This window comes from Esox lucius, chromosome 19 (genome assembly GCF_011004845.1).
Source record: "Esox lucius isolate fEsoLuc1 chromosome 19, fEsoLuc1.pri, whole genome shotgun sequence".
Taxonomy (NCBI): Eukaryota; Metazoa; Chordata; class Actinopteri; order Esociformes; family Esocidae; genus Esox; species Esox lucius.
In genome coordinates, this window is record NC_047587.1 from 1,173,390 (window position 1) to 1,194,928 (window position 21,539).

The window sequence follows — 21,539 nt, forward strand, 5'->3', positions numbered from 1 at the left end:
CCCATGAGAAGTGTGCGTTATAAGGGGTACTGGTTCCAGACAGCAGACTGAGGATCAGACTTTACATCACCATACCCATTTAAAAGAATAATGTATTTTCTAACAATTTGTCAATCTTAATGATTCAATGGGAGTCAATTGGAAGACTTGCAGGAAATGCAGAGCTCAACACTTTAGTCTCAAGTCAGAAGAGTTACGGTCTTAAGTGCCCATTTTTCTGACAAATACATTCAGATCTATGCATTTACTTATTACTATAGATTATTTGCCCTAGAGCCATTCATACGTGCATCCAAAACATACACCAAAAGCATTGTCATTCCAGAAGTACACCAAAATTGCTATTTCAATTAATCTGTTCACATTTCAAACATGAATAAAAATTGGAATTCAAATCTCAGTTTGCTTTCTGAATTCCAATAGAATGAAGCCCAAACCCAGAGGACATGTTCTGTTTCAGTTAGCTGCTGCCTGTGTCTCCTTCGCTGTCTCCTTTGTCCCTCCCTCCTTGTTTCCTGCCTTCTTGCTACCGTCCTTGGTGGCCTGGTTGAGTGTTCCGTTGAGGAAGCTATCGTTGCTCTGACACTGGAAGTGCTTCCTGGAGCTGACCAGCGAGGGGTTGTTGACCAGGGTGTAGAGGAGCAGCCAGTGGCCCCTGGCCCGCTTGGACCTGCTGACCTTGGGCTGGTGTTTCTCCTCATTCACTAACTGGATGCCTGGAATGGACACAGGCACATTCAAGATGACCAACTGACACACCCACATCCAGCTTGACCACCTGACACACCCACATCCAGCATGACCACCTGACACACCCAAATCCAGTATGACCACCTGACACACCCTCATCCAGTATGACCAACTGACACACCCACATCCAGCTTGACCACCTGACACACCCACATCCAGTATGACCACCTGACACACCCAAATCCAGTATGACCACCTGACACACCCTCATCCAGTATGACCAACTGACACACCCACATCCAGCTTGACCACCTGACACACCCACATCTAGCATGACCACCTGACACACCCACATCTAGCATGACCACATGACACACCCACATCCAGCTTGACCACCTGACACACCCTCATTCAGTATGACCACCTGACACACCCTCATTCAGTATGACCACCTGACACACCCTCATTCAGTATGACCACCTGACACACCCTCATTCAGTATGACCACCCGACACACCCACATCCAGTATGACCAACTGACACACCCACATCCAGCTTGACCACCTGACACACCCTCATTCAGTATGACCACCTGACACACCCACATCCAGCTTGACCACCTGACACACCCACATCCAGTATGACCACCTGACACACCCACATCCAGCTTGACCACCTGACACACCCTCATTCAGTATGACCACCTGACACACCCACATCCAGTATGACCACCCGACACACCCACATCCAGTATGACCAACTGACACACCCACATCCAGCTTGACCACCTGACACACCCTCATTCAGTATGACCACCTGACACACCCTCATTCAGTATGACCACCTGACACACCCACATCCAGCTTGACCACCTGACACACCCACATCCAGCTTGACCACCTGACACACCCACATCCAGTATGACCACCTGACACACCCACATCCAGCTTGACCACCTGACACACCCTCATTCAGTATGACCACCTGACACACCCACATCCAGCTTGACCACCTGACACACCCACATCCAGTATGACCACCTGACACACCCTCATTCAGTATGACCACCTGACACACCCTCATTCAGTATGACCACCTGACACATCCAGTATGACTAACTGACCCGCACACAGCCAACTGATGTGTATTAAAGACAATGATGATTGTTTGTCCCACTAATAAAAAAAAGCACTGCATGATAGACTGAATCCAGGGGTTTCAGCACTGACACTGATCCATAAAGGACAACATCAGAATCCAGGGTTTTCAGCACTGACACTGATCCATAAAGGACAACATCAGAATCCAGCACCTACAAAAGTGGCCTGTTCAATTTAATTTCTACGGTGAGGTATTGAGCTGGACATAAACACACTACACACCTCCCAAATGACACTTGAGTACCTTCACCCTCAGTCCCACTGGCCCTGGTCCAAAGTAGACCCCTGTAGTAGGAATGCAGTTTGGGCCCATGGAAGTCTCAAGCCCCTCTGGGCCCAGTACATATGAAACAGTCAATTACAAGCGACCATCTGTGTAATCAACAGCTCTGCTTTAATGATCCTGGGTAGAAGACATCAGATGATGACGGAGACCAGCAGGATAACCCAACATACTCATTAGACAGCACCCAGCACCCCTGGTGGATGACAAGACCACCATGGTGCAGTCCTTAATAATGAGGCCACACCCACAATCTGGTGAAGTGCCAACATGAACAACGGTCTAATTAAACACCCATGATTAACGACCCTCTGTTTTAGCCAAGTAGACAGTTAGAAGTCTTTGTTTGCGCAGGCAGCTTAATTCAGATCTACCCAATAATTACCAGTTGGTAAGAGGCAGAATTAATCTAGATCAGAATTGGTCTGCAAGTGTAAAGAGAGCCTTAGACTGGGCTCACAGTGGAGAGGAGCATTTTGCACTTGCACACAACAACACCACAACACAACACCACATAACACCACACAACATTACACTTAACAAAACAAACACCACACAATAGAACACTAAACAACACAACAACACACAATAGAACACCACACCACACAACACCACACAATAGAACACCACACAATAGAACACCACACAACACTACACCACACAACACTACACCACACAACACCATATAACACCACACAATTGAACACTACACAACACAACCCCATAGCACCACACAACATTACACTTAACAAAACAAACACCACACAATAGAACACTAAACAACACAACAACACACAATAGAACACCACACCACACAACACCACACAATAGAACACCACACAATAGAACACCACACAATAGAACACCACACAACACTACACCACACAACACTACACCACACAACACCATATAACACCACACAATTGAACACTACACAACACAACACCATAACACCACACAACACTACACCTAACAAAGCAAACACCACACAACACCACACCACATAACACCACACAATAGAACACTACACAACACCACACAATAGAACACTACACAACACTACACAATAGAACACTACACAACACCACACAATAGAACACTACACCACACAACACCACACAATAGAACACCACACAATAGAACACCACACAACACTACACCACACAACACTACACCACACAACACCATATAACACCACACAATTGAACACTACACAACACAACCCCATAGCACCACACAACATTACACTTAACAAAACAAACACCACACAATAGAACACTAAACAACACAACAACACACAATAGAACACCACACCACACAACACCACACAATAGAACACCACACAATAGAACACCACACAATAGAACACCACACAACACTACACCACACAACACTACACCACACAACACCATATAACACCACACAATTGAACACTACACAACACAACACCATAACACCACACAACACTACACCTAACAAAGCAAACACCACACAACACCACACCACATAACACCACACAATAGAACACTACACAACACCACACAATAGAACACTACACAACACTACACAATAGAACACTACACAACACCACACAATAGAACACTACACACCACACAACACTACACTTAATAAAAACAAACACCACACAACACCACATAACAAACACCACACAATAGAACACTACACCACACAGCACCACACAACAGAACACTACACTGCACCATGCAACACCTCACAACACCACATAACACCACACAATAGAACACTACACAACACCACACAATAGAACACTACACAACACCACACAATAGAACACCACACAATAGAACACTACACAATAGAACACTACACAACACCACACAACACCTAACAAAACAAACACCACACAATAGAACACTACACCACACAGCACTACACAACACAACACAGCACTACACAACACCACAAGGATGATTACTATATGACAGGTCTTATGGAGGCTAACACCAGGACTACGGTGTAAATGAAACCCCATCAGACTCCATTTGCACTGACAACTTAAATCAGACACCGGCTATGCTTGGTGCCTGTCAACACACATGGCAGAGAGGTTATTATTAATTATTATTTTCATGACAGAAATGTCTATAAGAGAATCAATCAATCAAATGTATTTATAAAGCCCTTTTTACATCAGCAGTTGTCACAAAGTGCTTTTACAAAACAGAATGATTATTATTTCTATTATTTCTTTTTTTTTTATGTTCAAAGAAATTTGTTTTTTTCAGATATGCCCTGAAGGATATTAATTTAATAAGGATTAAGGTTAGGATTTAAAGTAAGATCAGGATCTGATGTACTCCTAAACCGTTAGGAATGCAAGCTCTGCCCTTGTCCTGCTTGAAATGCAAGATAACTCTACATCACATTCCTGAAGAAAACTGAAGAAAAGGTCTCCAAAACACACCTTCCTCTGCATCCCGGGCCTTCTGTCCAGCTGCGTCCTGCCCAGCATTCTGCAACAGCAGCCCACAGAAAGCCTTCATGACCGGGTGGGTCTGGCTCACCTCGATCTTCAGGTAGTGGGCATAACATCGATAGGCTGGGCGAAACAGACACACAGTGACAGGAGATTGGCCTCACCAGGATCAAAGTACTATTCAAATCTCTTATTTTGCTTTTGCAAAAGCTTCATGAATGCCCACATATGATCCTACAGGAAGGTCAAACAGAAATTGCCTGACTGCCTTACCATACATAATGGCAGTAAAAGCAGTGCCCTTCTGTCCATGGCTACTTTCCCTTACTATAGATGTGTTCGAACAGTCAGATGTTTCCGAACAATCAGATATGTCCAGGACAATTGGATGTGTCAGAACAATCAGATGTGTCCAGAACAATCAGATGTATCCAGAACAATCAGATGTGTAACAGACAATCAGATGTACCCAGAACAATCAGATATGTCCAGAACAATCAGATGTGTCCAGAACAATCAGATGTGTCCAGAACAATCAGATGTGTCCAAGACAATCAGATGTGTCAGAACAATTAGATGTGTCACATCCCTTTATTGTGCACAATGTTATGTTAGACCAGAGTCCTAATTGGTGCCCACAAGTCATATTTCTGCAACAGCAGCCTATTTTCTATTTAGTGCACTACTTTTGACCCATTGGGAACACAGCCCAGCTCTCCTCCAAGGGAAATCTTTATAAATGCATTTATTCATTTATTCAGAGAAAATTGGCACCGTTTTACTTAACACTACAGCATGAGTATCCTCAGGAGATGACAAAAAACATATCCAATTTAAAAGGTGTACATGTTAGAAAAGAACTGCACTTGCTATTAGTCTACATATTGGTTATAATAATATCATTAGCCTACATATTGGTAATAGTAATACAATTTGGGATTAAATATATCTCCTGCTTTATAGAATGTTAGAAATGTGAATTGAAAGAAAAATGTATGTATTAGGCAAAAAAGAGAAACACTTAATTTGAAAAAAGATACCACATAAAATATTGGTTATAATAATATCATTAGCCTTCATATTGGTTATCATAATACAATTTGGAATTAAACATATCTCCTGCTTTATAAAATGTTAGAAATGTGAATTGAAAGACAAATGCACTTATTAGGCAAAAAAGAGAATTTGAAAAAGGGTACCACATGAAATGGTTATTAACTTATTATGTATAGGTTAGAAATCATATGAAGAACATACATAGCAAAGCTTGTATGTCTTACATTAAACTAAGTAAAGCTACATAGAGCTTTCTATAACTACACAGAACCTAAATAGAGCGTACTATAACTACACAGGACCTACATAGAGCTTTTTATAACGGCACAGGACCTACACAGAGCTTTCTATAACAACACAAGACCTACATAGAGCTTTCTATAACTACACAGAACCTACATAGAGCTTTCTATATGTATACAGGACCTACATAGAGCTTACTATAACTACAGAGGACCTACAAAGAGCTTACTATAACTACAGAGGACCTACACAGAGCTTACTATAACTACACAGGACCTACACAGAGCTTACTATAACTACACATGACTTACATAGAGCTTTCTATATGAATAGAGGACCTACACAGAGCTTACTATAACTACACAGGACCTAGTATAGAGCTTCACAGACCTAGAGTTGGTCCTAATAGACTTACCAGGGTCAAAGGCCTCCACATTGCGATTGAGGAGGCTTATGTCCATGCGACCTAGGTGAACAATGTTGAACAGGGCTGTGATGACGAGACGCCACGCCCCTAACAGAACACCAACCAGAACGTTGACTGGGAACAACAGGTAGGTGAGCAGGAACAGGCTGCCTCTGAAACAGGAAGAGACACGTTCTGTTGACTGGTGTACATAGTGTATTGATTGATGCAGCAAGAAAATATCCAAACAAGCAATTGGAAATATATGATTTTTGAGGTTTTTACAGAGGATGTCAATGCAGCCTCATTCACAGTCTCTACCAGGAACAGACTGCTCATATAAAACCAACACACAGCGATCTATCTGAACTGTCAAGACCTGTAATACATTTCTATTGCTCTCAACATGCTGGTTACCTTAAGCTGACAAGCCTAGCTTGCTAGCCTCACTGACGGACTTTATCTGATTGGCGTAAAGATCACTATCAGCACTGGTTTAAAACCTCTCAAATTTTGTTCTGGCACCTCTTTTACATGGATCCGGTATCTATAGCAACCTATTTGCCTATTCATTCAGCTTCTAGTAATTGTGAAAGTTTTAGCTTTTTATTGTCTACTATTTGTGAATGTGCTTCATTCATGTTGATTGAGCTAGTATGTGAAAAGACATGCCCAACCCCCACCAGTCTTCTAAGCCCACTGGATCTCTCTCTTTCACACATCCCAATATGCCGGAATTCAGAAATAAAGCACTGACCGTCAGCCAAAACTAGAGTTCAGAGGGTTTCGAGAAATAATGGAAACAGTGAGATCCAGTAGAAGGAAATACAGCTCCAGAACTTCTGAGAATAGGTGACCTACCGGTTGTCTAGGTCTGGTGTGCCAGCTGACGTCTTGATGAAACAGAACCGAGTGGTGATATGTTGGACCACCACCACTAAGAACAGCATCATCCAGAACGGCCTGTAGGGAGGATTCACCACAGTTAGTCAAAAGGAACAATCATCCAGAACGGCCTGGAGGGAGGATTCACCACAGTTAGTCAAAAGGAACAATCATCCAGAACGGCCTGGAGGGAGGATTCACCACAGTTAGTCAAAAGGAACAATCATCCAGAACGGCCTGGAGGGAGGATTCACCACAGTTAGTCAAAAGGAACAATCATCCAGAACGGCCTGGAGGGAGGATTCACCACAGTTAGTCAACAGGAACAATCATCCAGAACGGCCTGGAGGGAGGATTCACCACAGTTAGTCAACAGGAAAAATCATCCAGAATGGCCTGGAGGGAGGATTCACCACAGTTAGTCAAAAGGAACAATCATCCAGAACGGCCTGGAGGGAGGATTCCCCACAGTTAGTCAAAAGGAACAATCATCCAGAACGGCCTGGAGGGAGGATTCACCACAGTTAGTCAACAGGAACAACACCTACAAAGTTACAGATCTATTATAGACCTTCTTTACCCAGAACCAGGAGCCCATCTCCACTATAACCAACCATCTTAACCCCGAACCAGGAGCCCATCTCCACTACAACCAACCATCTTATCCCGGAACCAGGACCCCATCTCCACTACAACCAACCATCTTATCCCGGAACCAGGAGCCCATCTCCACTATAACTGACCATCTTTACCCAGAACCAGGAGCCCATCTCCACTATTACCAATCTTCTTTACCCAGAACCAAGAGTCCATACCCCTGATTACTAAGTGATCCTTGGAGCTGGATAAAGGGAATATATGAGGAACTCACCACATGTTGATCAGGACCTTGAAGAGCATTAGGTTCTGGCCATAGAAGGTAGGGATGATGACGAGGAAGACAGCGATAAGCAAACAGAGGAAGAACACCATGGTCTGGATCAGCATACCTGGAATCACACCATTAGAGGAGAGGGTCAACACTAACCCTGACCCCTGACCTTTAAGCTCAAACAACCAACACTGGATCAGTAAAGTTGTGCAGAGATGGTGGAGCATATAGACCCAGATTGACTCTGTATTGGGCCTGACAGTCAGATCATTCATTGTATTTTTTCTGCCCCCCCCACCCTCCCAGCAAGTACAGAGTTGCTGCTACTCTGCACAGGTCCAGCTGGGGGTCCGTCCCGTATGGATTTGGTTTTGAGCAAACATGTTTGGGCCCAAATAATCTTTTCATGAAAGAGACACATTCCGGTCCGCTATTCCGGTCCCACCCTCACCACCGAATCTTACTGAAAATAGCAGGTAACAACAAAATGACTTCACACCCATAATCAGCGGCAACTGTACCTAAGCAAATATGAGCAGCCTGGAAGCTGGTGAATCCCATCCAGCAGACCAGGGCAGGGCGAGATGGCCGGATGCTCCGCTGGCAGTTGTAAACATTATAGATGTCTCCTCTGTACAGACCCTTAAGGTTTGACCTGTAAAACAGTCATAACATGTTATAAACATTATAAACACTATAGATGTCTCCTCTGTACAGACCCTTTATGTTGGACCTGTAAAACCGTCATAACATGTTATAAACATTATAAACACTATAGATGTCTCCTCTGTACAGACCCTTTAGGTTGGATCTGTAAAACAGTCATAACATGTTATAAACATTATAAACACTATAGATGTCTCCTCTGTACAGACCCTTTAGGTTGGACCTGTAAAACCGTCATAACATGTTATAAACATTATAAACACTATAGATGTCTCCTCTGTACAGACCCTTTAGGTTGGATCTGTAAAACAGTCATAACATGTTATAAACATTATAAACACTATAGATGTCTCCTGTGTACAGACCATTTAGATTGGGCCTGTAAACATTCATAACATGTTATGAACATTATAAACATTTAACATGTCTTCTCTGTACAGACTTAAGGTTTGACGTGTAAAACAGTCCTAACGTTACATGGATTGACTTCCGGCCTGTTGGGCCCTGTCCGGGGCCTCCCCCAGATAGGGCCACAGTGTCACTGGACCCCCCTTTCTCAGCCCCAAGGTCTTACGCTGCTATATTATGGTGCCGGGGGAGTAGGGTCAGTTCTACTTCTCCATTGTAAATCGTTGTATATTATAGGAATGCAGTCTCCAAAATATTCCTTGTCTCCTGCTCCGTTCAAACTAAGGAGGACCTGATGTCTTGGCCCACACCCCCTGAGTACCAGGCCCTAAAGACTTGTTGCTGCCCTGTTCCAAAGTCCTCCTGGTTGTGCTGCAGATCAAGACAATACCTGACGATTCTAGCGACCACTCTGCTGACCCCCCCAACCCCCCCGGCTGTTCCTGTCCTTGTTCATCTGGTCATGCTTCTGAACTGGATTAGGTTTTGTAGACTCTGGACACAGCCCAAACGCATTTATTAATTATTAAACTTTTCACCCGGCACAGACAGAAGAGGACTGGCCAACCCTCCGAGTCTGGTTCCTCTCTAGGTTTCTTCCTAAATTTCAGCCCCTCTTAGGGATCAATCAATCAATCAAATTAATTCATAAAGCCCTTTTTACAACAGCAGTTGTCACAAAGTGCTTTACAGAGACACCCGGCCTTAAACCCCAAGGAGCAAACAACAGTAGTGTTGAATTTCAGTGGCTAGGAAAAACTGCCTAAGAAGGGAGTCTTAGGGAGTACTGTGCTTCAACACTGTTGTTGTTTGTTCCTTTCAGGCTATGCGTTTGGTAAAAGCACTTTGTGACAACAGCTGATGTTAAAAGGGCTTTATAAATACATTTGATTGATTTATTGATTGATAAATGTTATAAACATTATAAACTCCTCTGTACAGACTATTTAGGTTGGACATGTAAACAGTCAAAGCATGTTATGAATGTTATAACCATTATATATGTATCCACTGTACAGACCCTTTAGGTAGGACCTGTAAAACATAGTAAGTTAGAATAGTTATAAACATTATAGATGTGTCCTACAGAGGTTTGACCTAGCATAGAACACTAATGTATTATTTGTCTATGTACTGTGTTATAAATTGGATTGCACGTTAGAATGAAAATAAATGGCCCATAATAAATGGCCCTTAGAGAACCTCATTATATAGACAAACAGAGCTAAAAGGATGTGAAACTGTGCCACATTAAATTAGCTGCATGAAATTCAATTTAAAATCCCATTATTTTTAATACAGTATTATCCAGCATAATTACCCATTTCCAATCACAATAGCTCTTCCATATCTGTGCCACTACAATTTCTACAGATAAATTCCTTAATATTGCCAACTCATCATCTGGAGGAATGCGCCGGTTATAAACGGTTTGCCAAAATATTACACAGATGTCATGTCAGGATGTCTGGTGTGTTACATATCGCTAGTGTAAAAGACAGACAGGTCAGTAGAGCTCCAGTATAAAAGACCCGTAGGACCAAAAGACAGGAATAGGTGTGTACAGGTGTGTGTACAGGTGTGTGTGTTTCTGACTCACCGGTGCAGAACCATGGATCTCATGAGCATGGCAAGGTTCACTAAACAGCACAGGGTCATCGCAGAGAGGTAGCAAACTACCCACAAACAGAAAAACACACACGTCAATCCCAGAGCGTCACACTGCCAAACTGGTCACATGACACGTCATAGGTCAGTCACATGTCATGTGACCAGGACATGGTCACATTCACTCAGAGCCTTCTGCCATTCAGCTGATTATTAATCACTATTTTTAATTAACAGGAGATGATCTTAAAGGGAACATCCGGTTCAGTGGTCAGTACGGCTGACCAGCGCACTCCTGCTGGCCTGCGGGGGGACGTTTGGTTCCCATGAAGTCAATGTGTTTTGACAGTGTAACATGCCATGTTAATGTGTTTTGACAGTGTAACATGCCACGTTAATGTGTTTTGACAGTGTAACATGCCACGTTAACGTGTTTTGACAGTGCAACATGCTACGTTAATGTGTTTTAGCACGGTATCATGCTTTATTAATGTGTTCTAATAGCGTAACATGCTACGCTAATGTGCTTTGGCAGTGTAACATGCTATGTAAAAATGTGTCAGCTGCTTAGTTTAATATCAGTTGTATATTAAAGGAGCCATATGTACGTTTTTACTGTACTACTTGCATGAATTCAAGCATAACTGACCAGAAGACGTGCAGTTAATGTTTAAAGTTAATATTTGGCTATTCTTTAATAACCGTACCAGCGGGACTCTTGTGCAACTGACTGTCTTTTTCTGGATTTCCTGTTTTATTTCAGGTCAAACTATTGGACTGTTCTGTGACTACTAGAATGACAGTTTCTCTCACCTTCTACACACCACAGGTAGTAGATGACTATCTGGACCACCTCTGCCTTGTCCTCTGACAGGACCACATTAAAACCTGCCAATAGAAAGGCGATGTCTTCGTTCACTCCACGCCGGACTGCCTGTAGGGTTGGCACTACACTAGCCACCAGTACCAGAGCCATCTGGAAACAGGATGTAACAGAATCAATGACAGAGCTGCTGCACTGCTGGATAAGGTAGTGGGGCTGTCAGACCGGATTGACAGATCGACAGTACTATCATGGCTGATATTATATTAGTCCATAAACATTACCTATAATAGTTCAAATGTAATAAGACATGAATTATAAAAAAAATAAAAACATCATCATAATAATCATGTATATTAAAGTCATGGGCATACTAATATAACTATAATAAAGTAATAGAAGTTGGACTGATTAGCAGACAAGTACCTGGTAGAGTGCTATAAAGGAAACCACTCCAGATATCGCCAGCTTCAGGGGAAACCGGAAAACTGAAAAGACAGAAGCATTAGGAGGATTTGGGCAGTACATATAGTCTATGACATGCAGCTCCTACATAATATAGAATAATAAATAACCTTCTTCTGGTGTGTAGATGTATGACTTGGCCGCATCAGTCATTCTCTCCACCAATGAGGGCTTCTCAGTGCTGGAACTAAGGAACACAGAGTTTAATGGCATGACCATTAGAGCTGGTTTCCCTGACACACAGTCTGGATAAAACAACATTATCGATGAACAACCTCCATTAAAAGTGATCCTTAGCCCAAGAGTACAGGCTATGATACTTCATATATTGATTTAGTTTGTAATCCCTTTTAGATCAAAGATAATCATGCAACAATACCCCTAGTGAAATCCTGAGGGATTTTTATTTCCATTCCTGATATCAGTGAAACCTCCAACACGTCATCCTCTGCCCACAGATGGGATGTGGTTCCATTTAATAGAATTCAATGACAACCTCCTCTGACTACAATCATCCATTCCAGTGATTTCACCTACAGGTAATGCCCAAAGGGTTTCCAGCCACCAAAAAAACACTGCAAATGATTCACCATGGCGACATCAGAAACATCTCCCATGTAGGGTGAGACAGTGGTCAGGTTCTTCATACCAACCAATTCATTACAAACAAAATACATTCACAGCTGTGTCAAACAAACAAACTTTTTCATCATGTCCCAAAGATGTTCTGCGATTCTTCCGTGACATTATTCTATAGATACTGCTAAAACAGTGTGCTTGTGTTGTCTAGATGGCGTACTATAATATCTATACGGAGCTCCACTGGAAAAAGGCCTGTCAGATATAAAAGGCCTAACAGATCAAACAAGTTCCTTTTTATAAGTGGTTGGACTGAAATCCCTGCATGTGGAATATCGTAATTTGCATGCTATTATAAAATTTGATTTCCCTAGCAGTATGAAAGTTATTTCTGTTCTAACATTGTTTGATGGATGCACATGCTATCTTCCTGGACCCAAAGCTGGAAAAGGCTTGTAAAATATCAGGGGGGCTGAGGTGGAAAACCAGGGAAAGCATGGCGGTGTTGTGGAGCACCATCCGGTCCACATTATGGTTCTGACCTGGCATTGGGAGGGTTCTGACCTGGCATTGGAAGGGTTCTGACCTGGCATTGGAAGGGTTCTGACCTGGCATTGGAAGGGTTCTTCTTCTCCAGGATCTTCTTGACGTAGTCTCGGTAGTAGCTGCTGTGTAGGTCCTGCACGCAGGGGAGAATGTGCTGCGTCAGCATTTTACTGCATGTTGTTTGAAACAGGGTGGAGGTCAATTTCAGTTTGATAACAAGTTTTTAACTGTTAACTCTGAACCTAGTACACATTAATCGGGTCATGTATGCAAGGTAATGGTTACCCCACTACCCACATTAACCGGGTCATGTATGCAAGGTAATGGTTACCACACTACCCACATTAACCGGGTCATGTATGCAAGGTAATGGTTACCACACTACCCACATTAACCGGGTCATGTATGCGGGGTAATGGTTACCACACTACCCACATTAACGGGGTCATGTATGCAAGGTAATGGTTACCACACTACCCACATTAACCGGGTCATGTATGCAAGGTAGTGGTTACCACACTACCCACATTAACCGGGTCATGTATGCAAGGTAATGGTTACCCCACTACCCACATTAACCGGGTCATGTATGCAAGGTAATGGTTACCCCACTACCCACATTAACCGGGTCATGTATGCAAGGTAATGGTTACCACACTACCCACATTAACCGGGTCATGTATGCAAGGTAATGGTTACCACACTACCCACATTAACCGGGTCATGTATGCAAGGTAATGGTTACCACACTACCCACATTAACGGGGTCATGTATGCAAGGTAATGGTTACCACACTACCCACATTAACGGGGTCATGTATGCAAGGTAATGGTTACCACACTACCCACATTAACGGGGTCATGTATGCAAGGTAATGGTTACCACACTACCCACATTAACCGGGTCATGTATGCAAGGTAATGGTTACCCCACTACCCACATTAACCGGGTCATGTATGCAAGGTAATGGTTACCACACTACCCACATTAACCGGGTCATGTATGCAAGGTAATGGTTACCACACTACCCACATTAACCGGGTCATGTATGCAAGGTAATGGTTACCACACTACTCACATTAACCTGGTCATGTATGCGGGGTAATGGTTACCACACTACCCACATTAACGGGGTCATGTATGCAAGGTAATGGTTACCACTACCCACATTAACCGGGTCATGTATGCAAGGTAATGGTTACCACTACCCACATTAACCGGGTCATGTATGCAAGGTAATGGTTACCACTACCCACATTAACCGGGTCATGTATGCAAGGTAATGGTTACCACTACCCGCATTAACCAGGTCATGTATGCAGGGTAATGGTTACCACTACCCACATTAACCGGGTCATGTATGTGGGGTAATGGTTACCACACTACCCACATTAACGGGGTCATGTATGCGGGGTAATGGTTACTACACTACCGACAGCAGGCTGGATCAATGCTGTAGGCACTCTGCCTCTCATCCCAGTAAAACCTCAACTCATTGAGCCTACATAAACTCACTTTACAACATAAACTGTTTGATAAATGTGCCATTGTTAACTCTTAGGCACGATTAAGGATTGTACAGAAAAATCAGTTTTTCCAGATGATGATGAAAGTGATGGAAAAGTGTATAGTTTCTAGTAGCCTTGTCGTCTTCCAGGTCAGAGGTAGTGGCCCTGTGCCAGTCTCCCAAACCCTACCCAGCAGCAGCATCCATATCTGGGTTGATCCTACGTGGTGGGAGGGTCTTGGAGGAAAGGAGGAACCACACATTTAGGGCAACAGTACCAGGCGTGGTCTTATTTGTGCTACAGGAAAGGTCATTACCCCTAGTTCAGTTAGAGCTCTGAAATTACCACATCAACACAACAATGTTAACATTGCTATGAGAGCAACAAACGCACAACCTGAAATGTATAATCTGATCAAGAAACACAACATAAACCAATTACATGAACCAATTACATCAAAGCAGCTTACCATGATCAGGCTACACTCCCCAATGGCACACTAAACCCTATATAGTCCACTACCTCAGGCCAGGGTCTACTGCTAAACAGGTTTGGTCCTCAGGCTAAGCTTGTGCCTGTTTGGACTGGATGTATTTCCCTGCCTGATTGTGTCTCAGTAAAACTCAGTAAAAAAGATTAATGCATACTGATGTGCACAACCAGACCAGAGTAGTAAGACATCCAGGCCAGAGTAGTAAGACATCCAGGCCAGAGTAGTAAGACATCCAGGCCAGAGTAGTAAGACATCCAGGCCAGAGTAGTAAGACAACCAGGCCAGAGTAATAAGACAACCAGCCCAGAGTAGTAAGACAACCAGGCCACAGTAGTAATACATCCAGGCCAGAGTAGTAAGACAACAAGACCAGAGTAGTAAGACAACCAGACCAGAGTAGTAAGACAACCAGACCAGAGTAGTAACACATCCAGGCCAGAGTAGTACGACAACCAGGCCAGAGTAGAAACACATCCAGGCCAGAGTAGAAACACATCCAGGCCAGAGTAGAAACACAAGCAGACCAGAGTAGTAACACAAGCAGACCAGAGTAGTAACACAACCAGACCAGAGTAGTAAGACATCCAGGCCAGAGTATTAAGACAACCAGACCAGAGTAGTAAGACAACCAGACAAGGGAAGGTGTGATCGTGTGATCATGTGATCGAGGTCCCAGAATCATTGTAGAAAATCTACTTACATTAATGCACATCCCCCCACACACAGACCAGAGTAGTAAGACAACCAGACCAGAGTAGTAACACATCCAGGCCAGAGTATTAAGACAACCAGACCAGACAATCACACAGTGACACACCTGCACTGGTCTGTGCACTGACCTCGTTAGCGGTGTTTTTCTGGGTTCCCTTCAGGCCCTTGAACAGCAGCAGGGGGTACTGGAAGCTAAGGAAGGCCAGGCAGCACACCTGTGGTAGGCTGCTCAGCAGGGAGTAGTACTTATAGATCTGGAACACACAAACAAATAATACTCATAGATCTGGTAAACACAACGAAATATGACTTATAGATCTGGAAAACACAAAGAAATATGACTTATAGATCTGGAATACAGAGAAATAAACATTTCTAATCTATGATGTAGAGAAATATAACACTGCTTTGCAATGAAAATGTTGCCCTAACTACAATTACATATTGTTGATCCCCAAACATTCAGCAAAAAGAAAATGTGAAAACAACTGAATGAAAAAGGAAAGTTAGACAAGCTGCTTTCCTAAGACTTCTGAGAGACTTGCTGGAAGGACGATGATCTGGATATTGTCTCTATGTATGTGTCAGAGCATGGCTAAGATAAATCATTGCCTGATCTGGACAAGCAGAGGATTGTTCTGGTGCAACATTGCAAATTCTGCACATCTCTGTACCTCTCAGACACTAAAGTGATTAACTGTGACAAAGACCGTGACGAAGGTCTTGATTAAGATCTGGCAATATCCAGAACTAATCACTCAGAGGCTTAACCAATGATGAACATTCAAAAAAGTGACAATGGCAAATCCTGACCATTCATAGCAGAAAAAACCCAGAGAATCCTATTTTCAGCGTAGACAAGAAGGCAGACAAAAGGAATCATTCCGAGGCTTGACCATTCAGCACTAACAAATTCTGACCATTCAGAGTACGAAAATACCCAAACAATCCTAGTGTCTTCTAAGTGTTGCAGAACCATTAGACTGACAACACGAGCAGTTTTCCTTTTCAATTGAATTTCAAGTATTCATGGAATGGAACGTGGATTGAAGATAGACTGGGCCATAAGCCCTGCAGAGTTCCAGCAGGCCATCCTGACAATACCACTGTTAGTAGAGGAATCAGACAGGCAGCTTTGTCCACTTCATATGAATAGGTATCCAGTTTGCAATTTGCTTAATGCTTAGCAACTGTCACACCAAATGTGCTGCTGGACCAGTGAAGAAAGCAACTGGTCAATTTTGACACTGACATGTAAGATAAAGGCTTAAAAACATAATTCAGGCACAGACTTACACCTCTGGGGCAGTAATGAAGGAACGATATCAAGGCAAAGAAAGATGTCAAGGCTATGTAGGAGAGTGTGTGTGTGGGTCTTCAGTTCTGAGTCTAAGCAGCATGTTTGAGAAAAATCTGTCTCTGAAGACAATGGGATTGGTCTGTTACCTGAGGGGTCTTGGGGCAGTCAGCTTTCTGCCAGACGAGCACCCCGAAGTGAGTCCAGGAGAGCAGGGACCCAAGAACATAGCCCACAGCGTTGTGCAGTGTTCCACAGGCCAGCAGTGGGTAGTAGAGAACCGGGTAGTAGAACAGTGACAGGATCATCCAGTTCTCTGGAAATAGAAAATGTAGCAACTAAGCAACATAAATCAAACCTATAGTTTGTTGTTTGTGGCACTTATGGAGATACAGGGTCTCTTGCGGAAATACAGGGTCTCTTGCGGAAATATAGGGACTCTTGGTAGATACTGGGTCTCTTGCGGAGATATAGGGTCTCTTGCGGAGATATAGGGTCTATTGCCGAGATACAGGGTCTATTGCCGAGATACAGGGTCTCTTGCCGAGATACAGGGTCTCTTGCCGAGATACAGGGTCTCTTGCCGAGATACAGGGTCTCTAGCGGAGGTACAGGGTCTCTAGCGGAGGTACAGGGTCTCTTGCGGAGATACTGGGTCTCTTGCGGAGATACTGGGTCTCTTGCGGAGATACTGGGTCTCTTGCGGAGATACTGGGTCTCTAGCGGAGATACAGGGTCTCTAGCGGAGGTACAGGGTCTCTTGCGGAGATACAGGGTCTCTAGCGGAGGTACAGGGTCTCTAGCGGAGGTACAGGGTCTCTTGCGGAGATACTGGGTCTCTTGCGGAGATAGTAGGTCTCTAGCGGAGATACAGGGACTCTTGCCGAGATACAGGGTCTCTTGCCGAGATACAGGGTCTCTTGCCGAGATACAGGGTCTCTTGCCGAGATACTGGGTCTCTAGCGGAGATACTGGGTCTCTTGCAGAGATACAGGGTCTCTTGCAGAGATACAGGGTCTCTTGCAGAGATACAGGGTCTCTAGCGGAGGTACAGGGTCTCTAGCGGAGGTACAGGGTCTCTAGCGGAGGTACAGGGTCTCTTGCCGAGATACAGGGCCTATTGCCGAGATACAGGGTCTCTAGCGGAGGTACAGGGTCTCTAGCGGAGGTACAGGGTCTCTAGCGGAGGTACAGGGCCTATTGCCGAGATACAGGGTCTCTAGCGGAGATACAGGGTCTCTAGCAGAGGTACAGGGTCTCTAGCGGAGGTACAGGGTCTCTTGCGGAGGTACAGGGTCTCTTGCGGAGATACAGGGTCTCTTGCGGAGATACAGGGTCTCTAGCGGAGATACAGGGTCTCTTGCGGAGATACAGGGTCTCTTGCGGAGATACAGGGCCTATTGCCGAGATACAGGGTCTCTAGCGGAGATACAGGGTCTCTAGCGGAGGTACAGGGTCTCTAGCGGAGGTACAGGGTCTCTAGCGGAGGTACAGGGTCTCTAGCGGAGGTACAGGGTCTCTAGCGGAGGTACAGGGTCTCTTGCGGAGATACTGGGTCTCTAGCGGAGATACTGGGTCTCTTGCGGAGATACTGGGTCTCTAGCGGAGATACTGGGTCTCTTGCGGAGATACTGGGTCTCTTGCGGAGATAGTAGGTCTCTAGCGGAGATACAGGGTCTATTGCCGAGATACAGGGACTCTTGCCGAGATACAGGGTCTCTTGCCGAGATACAGGGTCTCTTGCCGAGATACAGGGTCTCTAGCGGAGATACTGGGTCTCTAGCGGAGATACTGGGTCTCTTGCGGAGATACTGGGTCTCTTGCGGAGATAGTAGGTCTCTAGCGGAGATAGTAGGTCTCTAGCGGAGATACAGGGTCTCTTGCCGAGATACAGGGTCTCTTGCCGAGATACAGGGTCTCTAGCGGAGATACAGGGTCTCTAGCGGAGATACAGGGTCTCTTGCGGAGATACAGGGTCTCTTGCGGAGATACAGGGTCTCTTGCGGAGATACAGGGTCTCTAGCGGAGATACAGGGTCTCTTGCGGAGATACAGGGTCTATTGCCGAGATACAGGGCCTATTGCCGAGATACAGGGTCTCTTGCGGAGATACAGGGTCTCTAGCGGAGATACAGGGTCTTTTGCGGAGATACAGGGTCTCTTGCGGAGATACAGGGCCTATTGCCGAGATACAGGGTCTCTAGCGGAGATACAGGGTCTCTAGCGGAGATACAGGGTCTCTAGCGGAGATACAGGGTCTCTAGCGGAGGTACAGGGTCTCTAGCGGAGGTACAGGGTCTCTTGCGGAGATACAGGGTCTCTTGCGGAGATACAGGGTCTCTTGCGGAGATACAGGGTCTCTAGCGGAGGTACAGGGCCTATTGCCGAGATACAGGGTCTCTAGCGGAGATACAGGGTCTCTAGCCGAGATACAGGGACTCTTGCCGAGATACTGGGTCTCTTGCGGAGATACAGGGTCTCTAGCGGAGGTACAGGGTCTCTAGCGGAGGTACAGGGTCTCTTGCGGAGATACTGGGTCTCTTGCGGAGATACTGGGTCTCTTGCGGAGATACAGGGTCTCTTGCGGAGATACAGGGTCTCTAGCGGAGGTACAGGGCCTATTGCCGAGATACAGGGTCTCTAGCGGAGATACAGGGTCTCTAGCCGAGATACAGGGACTCTTGCCGAGATACTGGGTCTCTTGCGGAGATACTGGGTCTCTTGCGGAGATACTGGGTCTCTAGCGGAGATACTGGGTCTCTAGCGGAGATACTGGGTCTCTTGCGGAGATACTGGGTCTCTTGCGGAGATACTGGGTCTCTTGCGGAGATAGTAGGTCTCTAGCGGAGATACAGGGTCTATTGCCGAGATACAGGGACTCTTGCCGAGATACAGGGTCTCTTGCCGAGATACAGGGTCTCTTGCCGAGATACAGGGTCTCTTGCCGAGATACAGGGTCTCTTGCCGAGATACAGGGTCTCTAGCGGAGATACTGGGTCTCTAGCGGAGATACTGGGTCTCTAGCGGAGATACTGGGTGTCTTGCCGAGATACTGGGTGTCTTGCCGAGATTCAGGGTCTCTAGCGGAGATACAGGGTCTCTAGCGGAGATACAGGGTCTCTTGCGGAGATACAGGGTCTCTTGCGGAGATACAGGGTCTCTTGCAGAGATTCAGGGTCTCTAGCGGAGATACAGGGTCTCTTGCGGAGATACAGGGTCTCTTGCGGAGATACAGGGTCTCTTGCGGAGATACAGGGTCTCTTGCGGAGATACAGGGTCTCTTGCGGAAATACAGGGTCTCTAGCGGAGATACAGGGTCTCTTGCGGAGATACAGGGCCTATTGCCGAGATACAGGGCCTATTGCCGAGATACAGGGTCTCTTGCGGAGATACAGGGTCTCTAGCCGAGATACAGGGTCTCTTGCGGAGATACAGGGTCTCTAGCGGAGATACAGGGTCTCTTGCGGAGATACAGGGCCTATTGCCGAGATACAGGGTCTCTAGCGGAGATACAGGGTCTCTAGCGGAGGTACAGGGTCTCTAGCGGAGGTACAGGGTCTCTAGCGGAGGTACAGGGTCTCTTGCGGAGATAGTAGGTCTCTAGCGGAGATAGTAGGTCTCTAGCGGAGATACAGGGTCTCTTGCCGAGATACAGGGTCTCTTGCCGAGATACAGGGTCTCTAGCGGAGATACAGGGTCTCTTGCAGAGATACAGGGTCTCTTGCAGAGATACAGGGTCTCTTGCCGAGATACAGGGTCTCTTGCGGAGATACAGGGTCTCTTGCGGAGATACAGGGTCTCTTGCGGAGATACAGGGTCTCTTGCGGAGATACAGGGTCTCTTGCGGAGATACAGGGTCTATTGCCGAGATACAGGGTCTCTTGCGGAGATACAGGGTCTATTGCCGAGATACAGGGCCTATTGCCGAGATACAGGGTCTCTTGCGGAGATACAGGGTCTCTAGCGGAGATACAGGGTCTCTTGCGGAGATACAGGGTCTCTTGCGGAGATACAGGGCCTATTGCCGAGATACAGGGTCTCTTGCGGAGATACTGGGTTTCTTGTGGAAAAGAAGGGTCTCTTGTGGAGAAACAGGGTCTCTTTTGGAGATACAAGTGGAGTTGAGGGACACTCAGGGTCACTGAGCAACAGCAGCTACATTACACACTTCACGCTTATATACTTTCAAATTGTTTACCTGAACAATCTAGAGCTTGCCTTACCAGTGGAATTATTCTAAAAAGTTTGTCGAACCACCTTTTGTGGTTTGACAAACTAAGGAAACACTCATGGTATTTGGATGTGCCCATTGACCCCTGAATGGGTCATTGGCTGCATACAGAAAGACCATTGGTCCCCCGCCCACCAACTGAGCTACACAGG

At 45.2% G+C, this 21,539-nt stretch overlaps 1 protein-coding gene across 4 annotated transcripts in view; it reads right to left on the reverse strand.

The window, feature by feature from the left end:
- Window positions 1-348: 348 nt before the first annotated feature.
- Window positions 349-21,539, reverse strand: part of stra6 (signaling receptor and transporter of retinol STRA6) — a 37,262-nt gene continuing 16,071 nt past the window's right edge. For all 4 annotated transcript variants that reach the window (XM_010867247.4, XM_010867245.3, XM_020056555.2 and 1 more), the window contains 13 exons: window positions 17,307-17,473; window positions 15,989-16,114; window positions 13,210-13,280; window positions 12,133-12,209; window positions 11,984-12,045; window positions 11,548-11,710; window positions 10,727-10,802; window positions 8,574-8,707; window positions 8,053-8,170; window positions 7,158-7,259; window positions 6,306-6,469; window positions 4,580-4,714; window positions 349-716 (listed from right to left, as the gene is read on the reverse strand). In XM_010867247.4, the coding sequence (XP_010865549.1) occupies window positions 457-716; window positions 4,580-4,714; window positions 6,306-6,469; window positions 7,158-7,259; window positions 8,053-8,170; window positions 8,574-8,707; window positions 10,727-10,802; window positions 11,548-11,710; window positions 11,984-12,045; window positions 12,133-12,209; window positions 13,210-13,280; window positions 15,989-16,114; window positions 17,307-17,473 (1,655 nt within the window). In that variant the 3' untranslated portion in view covers window positions 349-456. The remainder of the gene's footprint in view (window positions 717-4,579; window positions 4,715-6,305; window positions 6,470-7,157; window positions 7,260-8,052; window positions 8,171-8,573; window positions 8,708-10,726; window positions 10,803-11,547; window positions 11,711-11,983; window positions 12,046-12,132; window positions 12,210-13,209; window positions 13,281-15,988; window positions 16,115-17,306; window positions 17,474-21,539) is intronic.